Source organism: Laccaria bicolor, genomic scaffold (assembly GCF_000143565.1).
Source record: "Laccaria bicolor S238N-H82 LACBIscaffold_16 genomic scaffold, whole genome shotgun sequence".
NCBI lineage: Eukaryota > Fungi > Basidiomycota > Agaricomycetes > Agaricales > Hydnangiaceae > Laccaria > Laccaria bicolor.
In genome coordinates this window covers 766,499-784,195 of record NW_001889887.1, presented here as the reverse complement: position 1 = coordinate 784,195, position 17,697 = coordinate 766,499, and the positions used below count along the sequence as shown (strand labels likewise).

The 17,697-nt window shown below is 46.0% G+C and overlaps 5 protein-coding genes across 5 annotated transcripts; 1 reads left to right on the top strand and 4 right to left on the bottom strand.

Annotated features, from left to right (window-relative positions):
- Positions 1-578: 578 nt before the first annotated feature.
- LACBIDRAFT_299455 (uncharacterized protein) lies at positions 579-823 on the bottom strand (the record flags this gene model as incomplete). Its single annotated transcript, XM_001882323.1, has 1 exon — positions 579-823. Exon 1 carries the CDS (start codon positions 732-734, stop codon positions 579-581), a length of 156 nt encoding a protein of 51 aa, XP_001882358.1. The 5' UTR covers positions 735-823.
- Positions 824-1,329: 506 nt separating this feature from the next.
- Positions 1,330-6,800, bottom strand: CHR16218 (SNF2 superfamily protein; the record flags this gene model as incomplete). The annotated part of the gene is made up of 27 exons (XM_001882322.1): positions 1,330-1,379; positions 1,432-1,452; positions 1,515-1,563; positions 1,618-1,802; positions 1,858-1,958; positions 2,007-2,086; positions 2,140-2,190; positions 2,243-2,784; positions 2,835-2,903; positions 2,955-3,060; positions 3,114-3,369; positions 3,396-3,454; positions 3,507-3,670; positions 3,724-3,842; positions 3,897-3,951; positions 4,010-4,061; positions 4,119-4,141; positions 4,192-4,342; positions 4,404-4,468; positions 4,521-4,686; positions 4,779-5,004; positions 5,066-6,129; positions 6,183-6,269; positions 6,336-6,454; positions 6,514-6,544; positions 6,597-6,668; positions 6,738-6,800. The coding sequence occupies 27 exons, from the start codon at positions 6,798-6,800 to the stop codon at positions 1,330-1,332; spliced, it is 4,026 nt and encodes a 1,341-aa protein (XP_001882357.1).
- Positions 6,801-6,999: 199 nt separating this feature from the next.
- On the top strand, positions 7,000-7,158 carry LACBIDRAFT_299453 (uncharacterized protein; the record flags this gene model as incomplete). The annotated part of the gene is made up of 1 exon (XM_001882409.1): positions 7,000-7,158. One exon carries the CDS (start codon positions 7,000-7,002, stop codon positions 7,156-7,158), a length of 159 nt encoding a protein of 52 aa, XP_001882444.1.
- Positions 7,159-7,352: 194 nt separating this feature from the next.
- On the bottom strand, positions 7,353-7,969 carry LACBIDRAFT_299452 (uncharacterized protein; the record flags this gene model as incomplete). The annotated part of the gene is made up of 4 exons (XM_001882321.1): positions 7,353-7,529; positions 7,716-7,793; positions 7,845-7,864; positions 7,918-7,969. 4 exons carry the CDS (start codon positions 7,967-7,969, stop codon positions 7,353-7,355), a joined length of 327 nt encoding a protein of 108 aa, XP_001882356.1.
- Positions 7,970-9,112: 1,143 nt separating this feature from the next.
- LACBIDRAFT_299451 (uncharacterized protein) lies at positions 9,113-10,007 on the bottom strand (the record flags this gene model as incomplete). Its single annotated transcript, XM_001882320.1, has 5 exons — positions 9,113-9,374; positions 9,434-9,547; positions 9,601-9,689; positions 9,743-9,863; positions 9,925-10,007. 5 exons carry the CDS (start codon positions 10,005-10,007, stop codon positions 9,113-9,115), a joined length of 669 nt encoding a protein of 222 aa, XP_001882355.1.
- Between the last annotated feature and the right edge of the window lie 7,690 nt (positions 10,008-17,697).

Sequence of the window (17,697 nt, the reverse complement as noted above, 5' to 3'; positions counted from 1 at the left end):
CTGAGCCAGCTGGTGCGCTCAGCCAGAGGATACAAGTTTTCTTGGAGTCGTCCGTAATCCAACTGGTGATATCGCTTAATACTGCTTTCCGAGTGTCGGGATGGCATTTGGGAGAGTCATAACGTTCTTTGGGGTTGTGCATCGCGCCCGCCGCGATATTGTCATACAGCAGTTTCAATCCTGATGAAAGAAAAAAACTTAGTGACCGAATAGGACGAGATAGATGACACCCTACCTTGAGCTCCAGCACCGCTGCTGTTTGAATAAGCTGCATGTTGCCCTTCATATGCAATGGAATTTCCGTGAACAACCGTCAGGGAACCTCCTGACACAACAACGTTCTTGGAGTGGTTAAACATGCAGTGACGGCGGTGTTGTCTCCGGACAACCCAGTCTACATGTCGGCGCCTGTGGCTGATAACATGATAACACCTGGATTGTCAACAGCTTTGGTTACTAGAGGCTGACACTTAGCAGCGGCAGCAGGCACCTTGCTTGCTGACAAATACGCTGCTTTGCACCAATACAATGTGACTTTTTTTTCGTAACAAAGGAAACAGTGTTCAAGAGCTATAGCGCTACATAGTTAAGTATATAAACATTGGAGCTGGCACTAAGAAAGAGACGACGATATCATGTTTTGAAAAGACCAGTTGTTTGCACCGGTTTGCTTGCTCGCGTGTGCCATATGCAAGAAAAGAGCCCCATGGCCCGTAGAAAGTTTGTTTGTTCATGCTTGCCCGCTCGCGTGCGCGATATGCAAGAAAAGACCCCCATGGCCCCTGGGTAGTTTGTTTGTACCTGTTTGGTATTTATGACCTTGACAAGCAAGGTGACATAAGTTGACGCGTGACGTCACGATGCGGGCTCTTCTTGCAGTCAAGATCAATATTCGATGTTCAATCTCCATAAACGCGTCTCTTGACCCATGTTCGTTTGATCACGATTTCGATTTTCTGAACTCACTACGATAACTCGCTCATTTTTCCTTGTCCAATCTCAAAGCAATTACCTTGAATTTCACCGCGAAGCACACCTTGAGCACACTCCCAGTATCGAGGTAATTAGTCTGTTCTACTTCACGCAGTTGTTCACTAATCATTGTCTTCGCAATTCGAAATAGCTGTCTACAAAGCAATATACTAGGAATGAATCTACTACTCTACAGTTACTTTCAAAATCTCGTACTCTACAAAAATAGTGGCCTTCAAGTTGGCAGGGAGTGATAATATTATTATTACGATGAGGCCCATGGTCGACGAAGTGGTAACAATTGAGCAAAAAAGAAAAACACAAAATAAGGCTGTCGATGTTGATCGAACCACCACTCTAACGACGAGCCAGAACACGACCTCGAGCATCTAAACCAAACAAATTGGCTAAAGAGCCAGAGTCAGATAATAAGCGCCAAAGTTTACATATTGCACCCACCAAGTTCCCTGACAGTAAACTCTGGGGAATGAAAGGGACAATGGTTAAAATCGCGCAGGGGAAGTTCAAAGAAACAAACTTACTGATCTTCCTCCCCGTGCCCTCCCCCAAACTTCCATCGGCGAGGGATTGCTAGAGAAGAAGGCAAATGAGAACTTAAACGACCTAAAACATTGAAATTCAAACCTTGCGTTCTTGAATATTCAGGAGGCGATCTTCAACAGTGTCAGCGATCACGAGACGCTGGACTTCAACGGGCCGCGTCTGGCCAAGGCGATGAACGCGGTCGAAGGCTTGATCCTCGATTGCTCTTGACCAGCCGAGATCGAGCGAGATGACGTTGTTCGCTCGCGTAAGGTTGAGGCCGACACCTGTTGCGGGTGCCAATTAACGGCGGAAAGGACATACAAAAGTTCAAGGGCTTACCTCCGCACTTGAGCGACATCAACATCACACGGGCCTTGTCCTTTGACATAAAGACACGAACGGCCTGATCACGCTTGTTGCGGTTCATGTCACCTTGATATCTAATGAGAAGTTAGCAGCCATGTGGAAAGACGAAGTGCACGACTTACTTGACGTGGATGATGCCTTTCTCTGTCAAGTAAGCGGACACGAGGGAGAGGCAGCCAGTCCATTGGGAGATAATCAGAGTCTGCAACAAGTGAATCAGCGATGGAACCTAATCATTGGAATGAGAAAATATACCTTCTCCTCTGGGCGCTTCTCAATACCCTTGATGAGAACCTCCATCATAAACTGCAAGTGAAGTAGGCCAAGTATCGTAGAAGATCAGCGCAGCTGAACATACCTTCATTTTCGTCGATGGCAAGAACTTTGGCATCAGGCGAATGGCCTCTTCAGAAACCGGCACCTTCTTCTTGCGACCAAAGATGACCTCCTGTTCCTCAGGAGTATCCATCTCCTCGTCCGAATCCAAGACGATGGTGGCCTTGCGTTTTCCAAGCCGCCTCTTGAAAGCCAAACGGACATCCTTCTCCTCCTCGTCCTCGTCGCTCTCGACGATGAAGTCACTCATGTCGTCGTCTTCATCACTTTCGAAATCAGATTCGATATCGTCGTCGTCGTCAACGCGACGGCGTGATTTGGACTTGGACTTGGACTTGAGAACTTTCTTCGCCTTTGCCTTTCCTTTCCCTTTGAGATTCAAAATGGGTTCGTCGTCCGAATCAGCGAACTTTGCTTTCCTCTTCTTCAGCGGCCCGTCGTCGGAATCTACCATCACAACGTCTTCATCCTGTTCTCCGATGAGATTAAGGTCGGCATCAGAGGGCTCGAAGGCGACGCGGCTGAAGAGCTTCTCCTTGACAACAGCGGATCGACATACAGGGCCTGGTGATGCCATGTTAGCAGTAGCGAGTTAGGACTAGCAGCAATCGTACATGGTCGCTCATCAGCTTTAAATGTGGCACCATCGCCTCCTTCGACTTGAGGGGTATTGAGAACATCGCCTGGGCATCAAAGTCATGCGAAGTCTAGACTCAGACACGGGGAATGCTTACAGATGCATTTGCGACAGAAGATGTGAGTGCAAGGCGTGATGACGGCGTCATCCAGATTATCATAGCAAATGGGACAGTCTTCGTCCTCGAGAGCAGCGTCGGCAGACTACATTGGCAAGACTCAATAAAACAACGATGACCAACATGCACAACACATACTTCCTTTTCAGCAGCCATCCGTTTCAAGGTCATTTCCCTAAACTTTGCCTTCATCTTCGTCACGAACTCAGGTGACACAAGACGTCTCGCGCGGGAAAGCTCTGTGGCAAGCTCAGGTTTGGAGCTGTCGACCTCATCCGGATGGACGAACGCTACTCCGTCTTCTTGGATAAGCGACGGGTGGGAGCAAAGTTGTCGAAGTCGGAGGAGAAGCACAAGGACTTGATGGTAGTTCCTTCGAGAGGAGTAAGCAAGGCTTGACAGGAAGACAAGTTCACTTACTTGAGAACTGTTCCAGCTCTTAGATAGCGATTGAACTTGGCCTGTGAGCGGGCCTCAACCTGAAACGAAGATCAATATCAACATTGCTAATCTTTGGGGATAAAGGCTTACCATCGTATAAATCTCCCTCTCCTCTTGCGAAAACTCAAGCTTTACTAGCTCAACCGTCTTCTTCGGCAGCTCAACGAGGCGCTTGCCGTCCAAAAGAGAGTTCTTCATGCGACGTAGAAGGAATGAACTGAAGATAGCTTGAAGCCGAACAACTGCAAGTGCAGCTAGGGAGAAGATATCAACTATTGTTGTTTTAGTGAGAAATTATCCGACGTACGATTTTTCTTCTCTAATAACCCAATGTGGTGGTGAAATTCAGTCCAGTCATACCAAGGCCTGATCTTGAGGAATCTCGTGTACGCATATGCATCAACAAGACTGTTGATGATGGGAGTGCTAAAGAGATGTCGCTCAGCACAAATGTCGGACATGTTACTGATTCGAGCGTACCCTGTCAAGCACCACCGATAGGTGCCACGGAGCTCGCTAGATGCTCGAGACTGGCCTGTGAATTAAGGAGGAATAAGTAAAGATATTGTGATGTAAATTGAAAGGTGGCTTACGAGTACGCCGATTACGGATGGCCTGAGCCTCATCGAGGACGATGCGGTAGAACTGAACATATGCAGCATGGTCAGCATCATCGTCTAGAAAAGAACTGGGACGACCTACGTCAATTTCGAAGAGCAGTCCCTCTATAGCCCAATCGGCGAATGCGTGACAAGGGATTCAATGTGGAACTTACTTTGTTGCTTCTTAGCCTTGCTTCCCTTCTTCTTACCTCCATCGTCATCGTCAGAATCAGAGACAATGAAGTCGTCGTTTTTCTTTTGGCGCTTCGCTTTAGCTTTCTTTTTTTGCTCCGCTTCGAAATCGGGCCACTCAAGATACATTGTCTTGAGAAACGATAGACGTCAGCTCCTCTGACAAGTGTATATATGCACAGTGCAGACTAACCGTGTAAGTAGTCAAGACAATATCGTACTTCATGATCTCTGATTTCTTTCGTGGTTTTGAGGATCCTAGAAAGACGGTGATTAGTATGGTGGGCTGTTGGTAGAGACTACGACAAACCATGATAAATCAAGCACTTCAGCTCGCAGTTAGTCTTGAGCTCGATCTCCATCTTCCATTGATCAAGCAGCGCCGTGGGTGCGATGATAAGGGTCGTCTTGCAGATCGGATCCGTCGACTGATTCTTCACGATGACGGCAATCCTGGTTGTGAGAAACATCAACGACTGAACAATTCGATAAAAGAACGCGCATACATCTGGATGGTCTGCAAAATGAGGTGTCAGGGGGGCGTGAGGAATAAATGGCCTAGACTAACCTTTCCCAGACCCATGTCGTCGCCTAAACAGCCGCCCTTGAAGTAGCTCAGCTCTTTGTCGAGCATCCACGCGGCACCGATGGTCTGATGTGGCATCAGGGCAACTTCCATCCCCGGCAAGAGGTCGTATTGCGATGACAAGCCAAGTCGTTCAAGCGCCTTGTCGACGCTTGCATTTCCATCGAATTGTTCTGCATTTCCAGCTTCGAGTAGGAATTTGTCGATGCTGGAAGATAAGATCATGAGTCTATAGTAACAACCGAGAGATGGGGCATGGAGAGACACACTCATCAGCCTTGGCTTGAGGTCCAACGTAGAGATCGCGGCCTCGACCGTAGAAGTCCCCGTTACCGTCCTGGTGGTCGGTGCGGATAGGAGCTGGAACGTTGATGCCCACCCGCGCAATGAGATCGTCAGCGATCGCCGGCGCCATTTCTTCGTCGCTGTCCCAATGCGAGTATGGGAGGTGGACATTGGATCCAGAAGCAACAGGTTGCGCAGCTCGAGTTACCTTCTCTTTAACGAGCGTTGGACCTGGAGGAAGCGTGACGTTGGATCCCGATGCGACTGGTTGTTGCGGCTTATATTCATAGAACGCATTTTCGGCAACCACGGGGAAAGGCTTCCGTTCGACAGAGACGGGTTTGGAGTCGACTGCGGGCCAAGCGTCCGCATTTGAGAAAAGGACGAAAGGCTTCCTTTCGGTTTTGGCTACTTGTTTATCGAACGGTTGGGGAAGCATGTCGTTGTCGCCAGAACCAGGGAAGGGGCGTGAAAAGATGTTTTCCGATTTTGTTGGGGAGTGCAACGACGCCATAGAATGTGTCCTTTTCAAAGGAGACATCGAGGGGATGGCTGCGTTGTACTCAGCTTTGAGCATGTTGAGCGTCTCTAGTTCCTGCATATACCCGCTCATCCTCGTCAAATCCGCCTTTGACTTCTTGGTTTTGCGCTTGATGCGGTCGTGAGATGTCTGTACCGCTGCGATTTGGGCCTGTACCTCCTGTAAACGAGCGCGTATTTCCTGGATATCTGGAGGCGGTGGAACAGCGCGAGAGGTAGGCAATTCAGATGCTGTGAAGGTGTTGGAGCGAGGGGCAAGGGGTGTTTTGGGTGTTGGCTCGGTCTTGAGCTTTTTGATGGAAACCGGTTTGCCACTTGATGGATTTCCGAGCACACCAAAGGGCGTATCCGATAGGCGCTTGCGAGGAATCGTCGACTCCTCCAACTCCGGCTTGATGCGGACCAAACCAGAGGAACGTCTGCTGGTGGTTCTAGACGCATGAGAGGGCAACAAAGACGCGGTAGACTCTCGTTTGACCGGAGTGGATGATGATTCAGGTGTGTGGCCCTGCTGACTTGGTTTAGCACGGAAGGAAGAAGGGGAGATTTGAACAAACGCACAACATGTGTTGTTTGCGGCGCCCTCAATTTAGCTTTAATGCGCGCCAATCTGTTCTTCGCGTGAGTCGCGTGGGATTCAATATGTTTCTATGCGTGACGATGCACAACATTGTATGAGTTGCATCCTTTATTGAGTTTATGGAAAAGACTTACCCTGTATTCAAGCAATGATCCGAAGCCTTCGCGACGTCCTCCATCATGCGTTTTGACGCGTTTTCCCAGCGATATGGTCTCGTTATTGCAGCCTTTTTCCAAACAGGTAAGGAAGCCAACTAAAAGTTATGCGACATCACAATGGAGCAAAGAAATTTCGATAAGCAAATGGGCTTACACCCATGTTTAGGTTGCAATATGACCCGAAACTAGTTGCATTTGAGTTACGGTTGTTAAAGATGTTAAAAGACTGGGCCTCACGTTATCGTCGTGGGGGTACAGCACCAGATGGAGCTTGAGCTCTTCAAGATAACACTTTGGGATCACAGAGACCTTTGAGGATTAAATTAGTACCACGTCAGAAACACGCGATGACCCTGAAAGGCAACAACCAAGACTTACGGGAGCGGTGGCAGGAAGCGCCATCTGATCTTTAGCGAGACGAATAAGATCACTGTCAGCCATGACGGCCGGGTGAGGGATAGTGGGGAGAAAGAGAATGGGGACAAAAAGGAGGGCGCGTCGCGATGCGGAGTTTAAGACGCGTCGGTCACTTCCCACGCCAATGTGACTTAATTACCTGTGCGTGACACGTCACCACAACCTCCAACCTCCTGATTTGCATTGCCTTCTGCTTGCTTTGCCTTGCCTGGGCAAAAAAAATATGAGCCACAGGCCATGCAACGCTCTTCTTCTCGCACAACCTCCAAAAAGAACTGGAAATTTTGAACGTCATCACAAAAATCAGTCGATCACAGTTTCAGGGTCTATTGAGATGCGCCCCTGCACCCCCAAATGTAGAAATGCCGACAATCAGGTCTGAAACGTTCCTCGGTTCCGCCCCTGCTAAAGATTGGCTGTAAACATGACCCTCACACCCCGATTTGGGCAAGGAACTCCGTCGTCTCCCAACTTTTCGTTCAGCGTGTCTTGGCTGTGTTTCACGGCTCTCTGAGTCAGCTTTCTCTCCGGATACGCGCAACGTACGGATTCCTATTATCTCTCACCACCTTGCTCTTATACCGACGTGAATGCACCTTCAGAGGGGTCCAGCAATTGCTGGCCCCACAGGGGCCCCAGGGACTGTCGACCCCGGGGTGAAAAGCTATGAAGGTGATGGGATGGGATGGATCGGCCGAGGAGAGCTGCTTCTGAGAAGACTTGGTCTAGAGGTTCACGAGAAACCTCGATGACCTGACAAAGGCATTATTTCACGAGCAACTCGGAGTGTAGGCACTCAAATACCGTAATGTGGAAAACCCCAGAGGAATACGCCATCATATTTTACATTGCTTTCGAACGCCAGACCTTTGGTAGGAATGCGTCTAGGTAAGCTAAAGAAGCCTCAGCAGAAATCGTTGACCAGATAAAATAGCATACAGACGTTGACCACACAGACATCAGAATCTGCTTCCTTGTCTCTTCAAGGTTCGAGTGAAAATAAAGGGGCTGCTGTAACTAGACGAGGTTAGCGCAACGTCGAGCGACATACACGGGCAAATACTTTACTACTGCCATCTCGGACACACCTGTATTTAAAAGAGATCAGTGAAGATGAACATGTAACGCTACAATAACTCACCATCGCTGCCAACCCCGTCAGATTTACTCATTCTGTATTGCTCCAATGGCATGCGACTCGTCTCGAGCAGCAAGATATGCCTGGGCGCGTGTGGCGCGTGCAAGGTGTTGAACCGTTGCCGCTTGCGAACCCAATTCCTCTCCTGCAAAGAGCTGAAGTCAATCCGCGCAAGTATGATACAACTCTCGTATGACTTACCTTCCTCCACGACGATAACTGCCTTGCCCTTCATATCCACCAAATCAGTAGAGGGGCTACACCTTTTCGAAACAGGATTCCATCGATGTGACAAGAACTGTAAGGAAGCAATGTTCACTTTTACATGTAGAAATCTCCTCTGCAGGCTGACGTACCTCGTGGCGCATTAGGGGGGACGAATCCAATGCCTGCCGCTCAATAACAAACCACGTTTGCCAGCAGTCACTGTCACCGCGAAGTGGTGGTCGTAGTCGGGGTTCGCTTTGTTCTCGTTTTGGCCTCGAATGATGCACTGATGCGCCAAATTACGACCAAACAAAGCTCCTTTTCCCGAATTACCACTCAAATTGCCTACTGATACCGGAGCTGTATATCCAATATCTTGTAACAGCCGTCTGAAAGCCTTTTTTTTAAAAACGATCCCGAACATCAATGAATTCCAGAATGAGCGCACCGAAGGAAGGATTTGTGACCAAAGAGGGATCGGAAGTCGATTCGAGGCGAGGGCGTCATTCAAGAACCAACTACGGCAGCGGAGAATATTTGAAAGGCCACTTTTCGTCGATTCCACAATGACCGGACCCTTTTATTGAGGTTGAGACGGCACGAACTCCAAGTTGCGCAGAGCACAAGTAGAGCACAAAGCACCCAAAATGAATCGAAGGAAAATCATTAGGGTTCCGTGCATGTAAATTTCCTTTCAGTTATTTTCGAACCTTGGATTCGTCGCCTTGAGCCGCCCGACTCATATCGAAGTTCCACGGACGACAGAATAAACGACTAGCATGATATTCGTAATTGATCATGCAGAGTACTAGCTGAGGCAGTCGGAGGATCTGCTCGAATTTTCCCAGTACTGTAGGTCGGACAACGCCAACGTCCTTAGAAACCTATGAAACAAGTAATGAAAGAGTCGGGAGGTTTGAGTCTGAAGAGAGTGCTATCGGAAGACTTCCGCGTTTGAAAAAAATACATTCAGCAGTCTTACACAAAAACTCTACACCCTCCTCCACACAACAAGCCTTTCCCTCCCAACATGACTTGGGGAAGACTCCTCCGGTATCTTATCCAGTACTTTCACAAAATCATTCCCAAGCGGTTCCAAGTAATGTTCCGGGCGCACAAAATAAGGCGGCCCCGACTCAATAAATTCATCAATGGGATAAACCAGCGTGATGAGGTAGCCTCCTGGCTTCACGAGCGCAGCCATTTGCCTTCCCCAGCTTACGCGAAGGGATGGGGGAATAGCGACGAAAAACCTTGGAATATTATATCAGGTTTGAGTCTTTGAGAGGGGGCGCTACAGGTAGGTACGAACGTGTGGTCCAAGATAATGTCGAACCGCTCCTCGTCTGACACTTTAAATTGGAAGAAATCCTCGATCCTGAACTCGGTTTTGGTGGAGAGGGAGGCCGGTTGGTGTTCACGAAGTCTAGTCGATGAAAGTAAGTCGCAGCACGCCGGTCTAGGATCTCCACAACGTACTTGTTGGCGACGTCAACCGCTGTTTGCGACCCATCGAGTCCAAGCGATTCGTATCCAAGCGCGGACGCAAAATAAAACACATCGTAACCCTGACAGAGTCAAACGTCACGTTAAACCAAGAAAGACGGGGAGGGAAACCCACAGAGCCACATCCAGGGACAAGAGCGCGTCCTTCTCTGGGGAACTCAATTTCGCTCGATTCCACTGCTTCCTTCAAAGAGGGTTGCACGTCGCCTGCATCCCAGGGAGTTACATTCTGGCGCCTGGATGTTATATCGTTATAAGTAGTGTGGGCAGAATGAGCCGTGAATCGATTGAACTCACCATGCTAGATCCCATGTAGACAGATCGTTGTCTTTCACGATATTTCTGGGTGCCAATTTCTGTGGAGGTGAAGTGGTAGCCATTTCAATGCGAAATGATTGGACTTGGATTGGCTTTTATGTAGTGGAAGGTCATGCATGTCATGACTAAAAATCCGTAAGTCATTTGTCATTGATAATTGACTCTCACGTGATTACTGACCTTCGTCCAATGATTGAAATTCAGAATGAGCGACAGTAACTATAAAGATCGGCCTCGCTCAAAAAAAATATGGTGGTGCGGGGGGGAGGGAAGGGGGGGTACTCGAGTCGTGATTTGAACGAACATGGATCAAGAGACGCGTCAAGTTTATGCCAGAGATCTGGAAGGCGTGATCACGTGTGACCGGAACACAATCCCACAATTAAACGACTTCAACTGTTATCAGCCACAGGCGCCAACATGTAGATTGGGTTGTCCGGAGACAACGCCGCCATCGCTGCATGCTTGACCACTCCAAGAATGTCGTCGTTTCGGGAGGTTCCCTGACAGTTGTTCACGGAGATTCCGTTACATATGAGGGACAACATGCAGATCATCCGACCTGCTGTCGTGCTGGATTTCAAGGTAAGGTGTCATCTATCTCGTCTTATTCGGTCACCGACTTTTTTTTTGCATCAGGATTGAAACTGTTCTATGACCATATCGCGGTGGGCGCAATGCACAACTCCAAAGAACGTCATGACTCTCCCAAATGCCATCCCGACACTCGGAAAGCAGTGTTGAGCTATATCACCAGTTGGATTTCGGATCACTCCAAGAAAACTTGTATTCTCTGGCTGAGTGCGCCAGCCGGCTCAGGAAAATCGGCCGTTCTGCAACAAATAGCAGAAAATTATCATAATTCGGGGGGATTATCTGCAAGCTTCTTCTTTTCTCGGACAGCTGCGAAGAGAAACAGTGAGGCCTCCCTTATTGCTACGCTCGCTTCCCAACTTACGACTTCAATCCCAGCCACTAAGCCACTCATCGAAGGAGCGATTGAGCGAGATCCGTCCATCTTCGACCGCGTCCTCTCTGAACAGGTGGTCCGTCTTGTGGTTTACCCACTGGTCCATGCTTCACTCCATCCCCAGAGTGGTGCACCGTGGCCAACGTTGCTTGTCATAGATGGGCTCGATGAGTGTAATGGAGGAGAGCGTCAGGCTGAAATCCTTCGTATCCTCAGGATGGCCCTTTTACAACTGAGGTTCTCTTTACCAACACTTTACCTCCTAATTTCGAGCAGGCCAGAGCCAGCCATTGCTGCGATTTTTGACAACGAACTCTCGGATATAACTCACCATCTAGTTCTTGACGACACCTATCAACCCGATCGTGACATCGCCGTATTCCTTCGAAGCAGCTTCGCTGACATATTCCGTCGACGCCATACTCGCTTCCCTTCTATGTCGTCCATCCCGCAGCCGTGGCCCCCAGAGCATGTTATTTATTTCCTTGTCCGAAAACCATCCGGCCAATTCATCTTCCCTGCGACGGTGATCAGGTTCATAGATGTTGATCGTAAAAATCCGACCGCCCAGCTTCAGCTCATACTCGATATCTGTGGATCAGTGGATTCATCTAGTTTTGCAACTAACCCTTTCACTCTACTCGACGAGCTCTATGGTCATGTCTTGCAGTCTAGCGAAGAAACGGAGAGGGCTATTTTTATACTTGGGGCTATCTTCCACTTGCATAGTACTACTCAAAGTCCGACTCTTGAATTCCTCCAGGAGTTTTTCCGCCTCCAACCCGATGATATTTCAATGATATTTTGGGACTTGCACTCCATCGTTCACATCCCTGTTTCTGAGAAAAGCCCTATCCAGATTTACCATGCGTCTCTTCGAGATTTTCTCATGGATCGACATAGGTCGCGTAACTTATACATTGATGGACTTAAAGCCCACTCCTTCCTTCTCAAAATGTGTATCGAAACCCTCACCGATTTTCATGGTGGATCCACCCGGGAAAAGACAGCCATTGCAGTGGAATACAGCAATGACTATTGGGTAACCCATTACGAACATGGTGATAAACTGGATCCTGGTGCTTTGGACAAATTCTGGAAGAATACAATCCAGAAACATGGCTACCATTGCATACTAATTCGGCCGATATCTTTTTCTTCATATCGTGGTGGAAGAATTTTGCAGTCTTGCGGGACCGCTTCCATATCCGAGTGAGTATATCCGTTCACATGGTTGAACTCATGATGCTGATGCTTTCTGACGGCCTTCGTTTAGTGTAGTCCAAAACTCTCAGCTTTATACACATCGGTCCTTGATCGGTACCTTGTTCACCGATTTCAAAAACATAAACTCCCCGCCGTTGCAGCAGCACTCATGTGGTTAACATTATTGGCTCCAATAGAACGTGCACCCTGGCGCTCGGGGGGCCACGAATTGATAGTACAAGAAGCCGAGTGGTTTTGGGATGTACGAGCATGCATGAACATGAAGGACAACATTCAGTTCCTTTACTTTTTTATGCATTTTCTCTCCCATCATAGGCGATCCAGTGTCAGTTTTGTTGGGAGTGCTATTTCAATTACCCATTCTGCCCAAGTCTGCGCACAGAGGGCGTGGGAGGCATTTTGGTTTTGGACCACCCAATTGGTTCGGAAAATTGGAGGTACGTTCATTCTGCAATCCCTAATGCGCTATTAGATAACATACTACATAGGTTGCTCGTTTATTTGTACGACGTGATGAACCTCTTAATTCCCGGTGATGCTCCTTATGAAAGGAGCTATCCGCTCACCAAAGAGATGATAATTCAGGATATCAATGTTAGTCATTTTCCGATTCTTTGAGTTCTGGTCCACTGATTCGGAATATCTTCATTCGTCGCACAAAGATGCGCATTGACGACATAATGGACCTTGTGAAATTCGTCGAAGCCACTACGACTGAGGATCGGAGGGGATCGTTTGCAAGCCAATTGTTGCGCTGGAGAAATAGCAAAAAGGAGCTGACTGCACTGATCGGTCCCACAATGGTCGGATCTCCCCTCATATATAGTGTTGCCTGCGTCAAATCCTGCTCTACTGACATATCTATTCCAGATACTTTCTGGAGAACAAATACTTCCAGACCAAGTTAGGACACCAGGTCGTGTAAAACGCGATTCTTTGCCACCTTCCTGCAGACAAGAGGCAGACAACAGAAGGAAACGCAGGAAATTTATCATGATTGACCTCATGCGCTCAGGCCATGATGAGGGTGCGCTATTTGAGTTCACCGGAAGCTTTCTTCAACTAATTTTTGTAGTCACTGACCATCTACCGGCACGTCGTGATGAAGAGGTGAGCATAAATGACGGATGTGATGTTGAACATGCAATAGCGATAAGTGATTGATGGGTGGCATTGAAGTCTCGTACTTAGAAGCAGACGCATTTTGGATAAAATAAATTTTACTAGTGTAATTGAGAGAAGCATGTTTTCGAATTCAATAGACCTCCTTTCAAATTGATCCGCTGATTCTAGAAACATGAAGATTTTTCAACAGTCCTTATGTTTTTAACAACTCTGGTTCCCATCGAAATACATGCAGGGTGTGTTTTCTTACACATGATACAGAACTTAGTAGATGGCTGTGGGGAGAAGCCGTGGACAACGTCCAATCATTTTCCTTTTTAGTGTCTTTTTGTTGGACTATGGCCAGTCCGATGGTCTTTTTTTTAAGGTCAAATTCAAGTCTATTGGGGCAGAGCCCCATGTCAGACCTTACAATTCTGTAGACTAGACTACCTAAGGCCCTGAGTGCCTTTCATACCTGACCCCCAAGGTCATCCCATGCACTGGTGAGAGCACGCCCAAGGCGATCATTCCCCCACCCAGCCCGGCACGGAAACGCCATTTTGGGATGCACCTATATACGTGAGTGGGGTAGCCTCGTCATTTGCTGCCTATGCTTTCCATCTACACCGATGGTCTTATATTTTACTTGTGCAAACATATTATCTTTAGGGCTGTCGAGATTAAAAACTGGTCAATCATTATTTTTCGCATGCCTGAGATGGACACATTGAGCGTCAAATTACGGTTGTACAAGTCATGTTTGGCTTCTCTGGTAGGAAACCGAGTTCTATTGGCATCTGATATCTAATAATAATGTAAGTTACCAGCAGGTAATGTTTGTCTATGATATACCCTGTGTATTGATACAGTGTTCATTGTGGCATCCAAGTCAAGTGTAATGTAAGTAGTTGTTGCCGAAAACATATTCTTCCTTCTTTCATCAGGACTACGGTTCGATATCTATTTTTTCACTAAAAACCACCATCAGATAATTTCAGAACGACTGAGGGATTCTCATGCTCACAAAATCCCAGAGTGCTCTACATACACTAACTGATCAAAAGTAATGTCACATGATTTTTTGGACAACATTGGTGCTATAACACAAGAACCAGACATTTTAAGAACTAAACTCTGGTGCATGAAACATAGCTAAAGAGGTGTAGATTGTATATACCAAGTCTGGGGATAAACAATTGAAAACTCAGGATAAGGCAGGGAATTGACTGTGACAAGTGCCAAAAATGGGATGTAACAAAGTGGGAAATTCTGAATGACTACAACCTACTGAAAGCAATTCACAACTTGAGGAAGACATATTTTGAACACTGGATCTCCCTGCTATTGTTATCAGTTTCATAAAGTCTCTGGGCTAGAAAATTTTATATCCTCCTCTAAAAGGTAAATTTGAACTTATTCTCCATTTTATGTATTTTTCACTCAATATATTTGTTGGAATGAGGTAAAATGACTCCCTATTGTTGTTTGTAGTGTGTATAATACAAAAGGTAGGTAGAAATGTTAAAATGAACATTGCATGATGTCTGTAGAAGCTAATTCCCAGAGTTTTTCTGGAAGTAAACAGGTATCTACAAGATACAGGTTGCATTGCTTCGCCCACTCCCTCTGCAGCGGTCCAAAAACACCAACATCCAGGGGTTGGAGCTTGTGGGTGGTATGTGGTGGTAAGCAGAACAGCTCGACCTTGTTCTTTACCACAAGCTCAATCATCTTGTTAGTGATATGGGATCTGTGGCCATCAAAGATAAGCAGGATCGGCTTTCCTGATTTATTCCTTGCTTTTGCCTGAGGTATAAAGCTTTTCTCAAAGCACTGTTCGCAGAGTGAATCACTGGTCCACCCATTTTCAGAGGTTGCAATGCTGTTCATCAATGGTGAGTATGAAGTGTCACCTGTACTCTTTTTTGCTCACCAGATGTCATCATCAGCCTTGACATTCTCCTCATCAATGAATTTCCCTGAAAACATGAAGGTGGGCTTGAATGTTGTTCTGTCTGTGCAGCAACTCTCAATCACTGTCACAAGCTCAAGGTCGGCACTTCAAAGATTATATTGGGCCTGGTCCTCATGCCCATAGAAGTACTTGCACCCTGTCCCTTTCCTTCCGCCACCTAACTGAATGCCTTTTTCATCCATGTTATAAACATTCTCCCATGGTACCTCGTTCTCTGTGAGCACCTTCCATAGCTTATTGAAGTGGTTGTTGACCACTGGAAAGTTGAAGGCTTGTGCTTGTTTAGGGTCAAGGCTGCTCCCCTTCCAAAGCTTGAGCTCAGGGTGCCAGTTCATGAAACACCAGACCCAGGTCTTCCCTGAGAGTCGTCCACACAGGTTGAAGAGCTTCAGCCACATGGTCGCCCTGCAAATTGGCTGACCAATGAAACCAAGGAACCACATCCAGTCCACCATCACCTGCTCCTGCACAGGGTCCAGTAGCCTCTCGTGCTCATGGGTCTCCTTTGCAGGTTGAGTAATGCTGTGATAGCAGTTTTGCAGGGTGGTGTAGGGAATCTTGAACTTGTGTGCCATGAGGGATAGGTTGTGAATTTGACCAGTTCTAACTGCCTTGCAAGCCTCCTTGATGTGTAGCTTGATAACTGGGTCATTGTAGTTAAGCTTAACCTGTTTTCGGTAGACGGTCGACCTCATTGCTGCAATATTTGCCTTGACATGTCATTGTTGGCCTGCCCAATTTGCCTGTCAAACAGAGCTTAAAATGTCACTCTCCTTGTCACTGTTTGGAGCTTGATTTCTGTATTTTGCTTCTCTTTCCATCAGTAGTTCATTGTGCATTCTAAAAATTTGTATTTGGACTTGAGCACAATGTATCAATACACTGGTAAATTTTCAGAAAAGACTCTCAATCTGATCTAGAGGGATCTGACTGAACAGTCCCATAATTTGGCTTGTTTGGTGTAATGAAAACCATGAATCCATGTCTCCAGAACACAATTCTTTGAATCCCTCTCTAAAATTTTGAAAGTAAAGAAGTAGTACATGAATACACCAGACCTCAAAGATTGGGAATTTAAAGTAAGTGGATGGCGAGATAATCCCCAGTTTCAAACACCTGAACAAACATAGTATGTGACTACAATGTGCCCAATAGGTGCATTATGGCCACATGCTTGATGTACTACCACTGGACACATGACAAGATATTTTGTGTTGGAATACTCTAAAAATATCTTTTGAAAGTTTCTTATTTTTTTCTTCTTTTCTAGCAAGAAATATGTAATACATCTTCAAAGATTGTTTTTGATGAACAAAGGTCAAATATTGATAAGATATGTTAAAAACATGTTGAATCCATTGAGATAAGTATATAGACAATTCAAATTGACCCTATATCTTTCAAGTAAGTTTCTATATGTTTTTAACATGTTTCATTAGTATTTGGTCTTCATTTATTGAAAATATTCTTTGTAGATGTATTGCATGTTTCTTACCAGAAAACAGAAAAAAAATAAGGAACTTTCAAAAGATATTTTTAGAGTATATCAGCACAAATTATCTTGTCATGTGTCCAATGTACTGTGCTAAAGTAAATATGCACACACAAATGCAATCAATATGTGACTGCTAGGCACATGTATATTGACATATCAAATAAAATGCTTCCAATGCAATCAAGGGGCAAATTGAAAAGCCACATAAGAACTGTGGCCATCATGCAGGCAAGATGTGGGTAACATGCACATGCTGGGGAAATTTATTGTCTGAGCATCATTGAACTGATGGTAACATTTTGATCATATTCTTCAAATTTGCCTCAGTGGCACATGAAAGAGATATTTTGGGCATATTTAAGATGTAATACTTCCATTTGCTTCAAAATGAACACAGTATTTTCTTGGCAGTACCATTCATAATAAGCCTGGCATGGCCATGTGAAAGTATAGTGAGTGACCAAAAAAAAAAAAAAAAAAAACTTCGCTTTTGCCTAGGAAACACATTGAGAAAGAAATCTCATTACATGGGGTCAATTTTAAATTATTCAAAAATGAATGCAGCTGTTCACTGGTATAGTAAAATCTGGTACCTCTAGTAAAAGTTAGAGAAAGAGGTGGCAGGGAGACTTCCAGCCAACAAGGTATCAATAGACCAGCTTCATTAGCTGTCAGTGTTCAATTCTGGATGATCATTGATAATTATGTGGTATACTAATTGTTGTGCTTAGGGATGACTATCATAGATGAACATTTTAGGAAGGATGCTAGACTGATGCTAATGGGTAAATAGGTAAAGGTAAGCTATGCACTGAGTACAGATAATGCTGACTGCTAACTGCAAATAATTAAAAGTTCTGATCAATAATAATGCTAACTGCTGACTGCTAACAACTAACTGTTTTTATTAATGCTAACTGTGACAGTAGGACTGGCTATCCTAATATAGATTATGAACAATAATAATGCTAACTACTG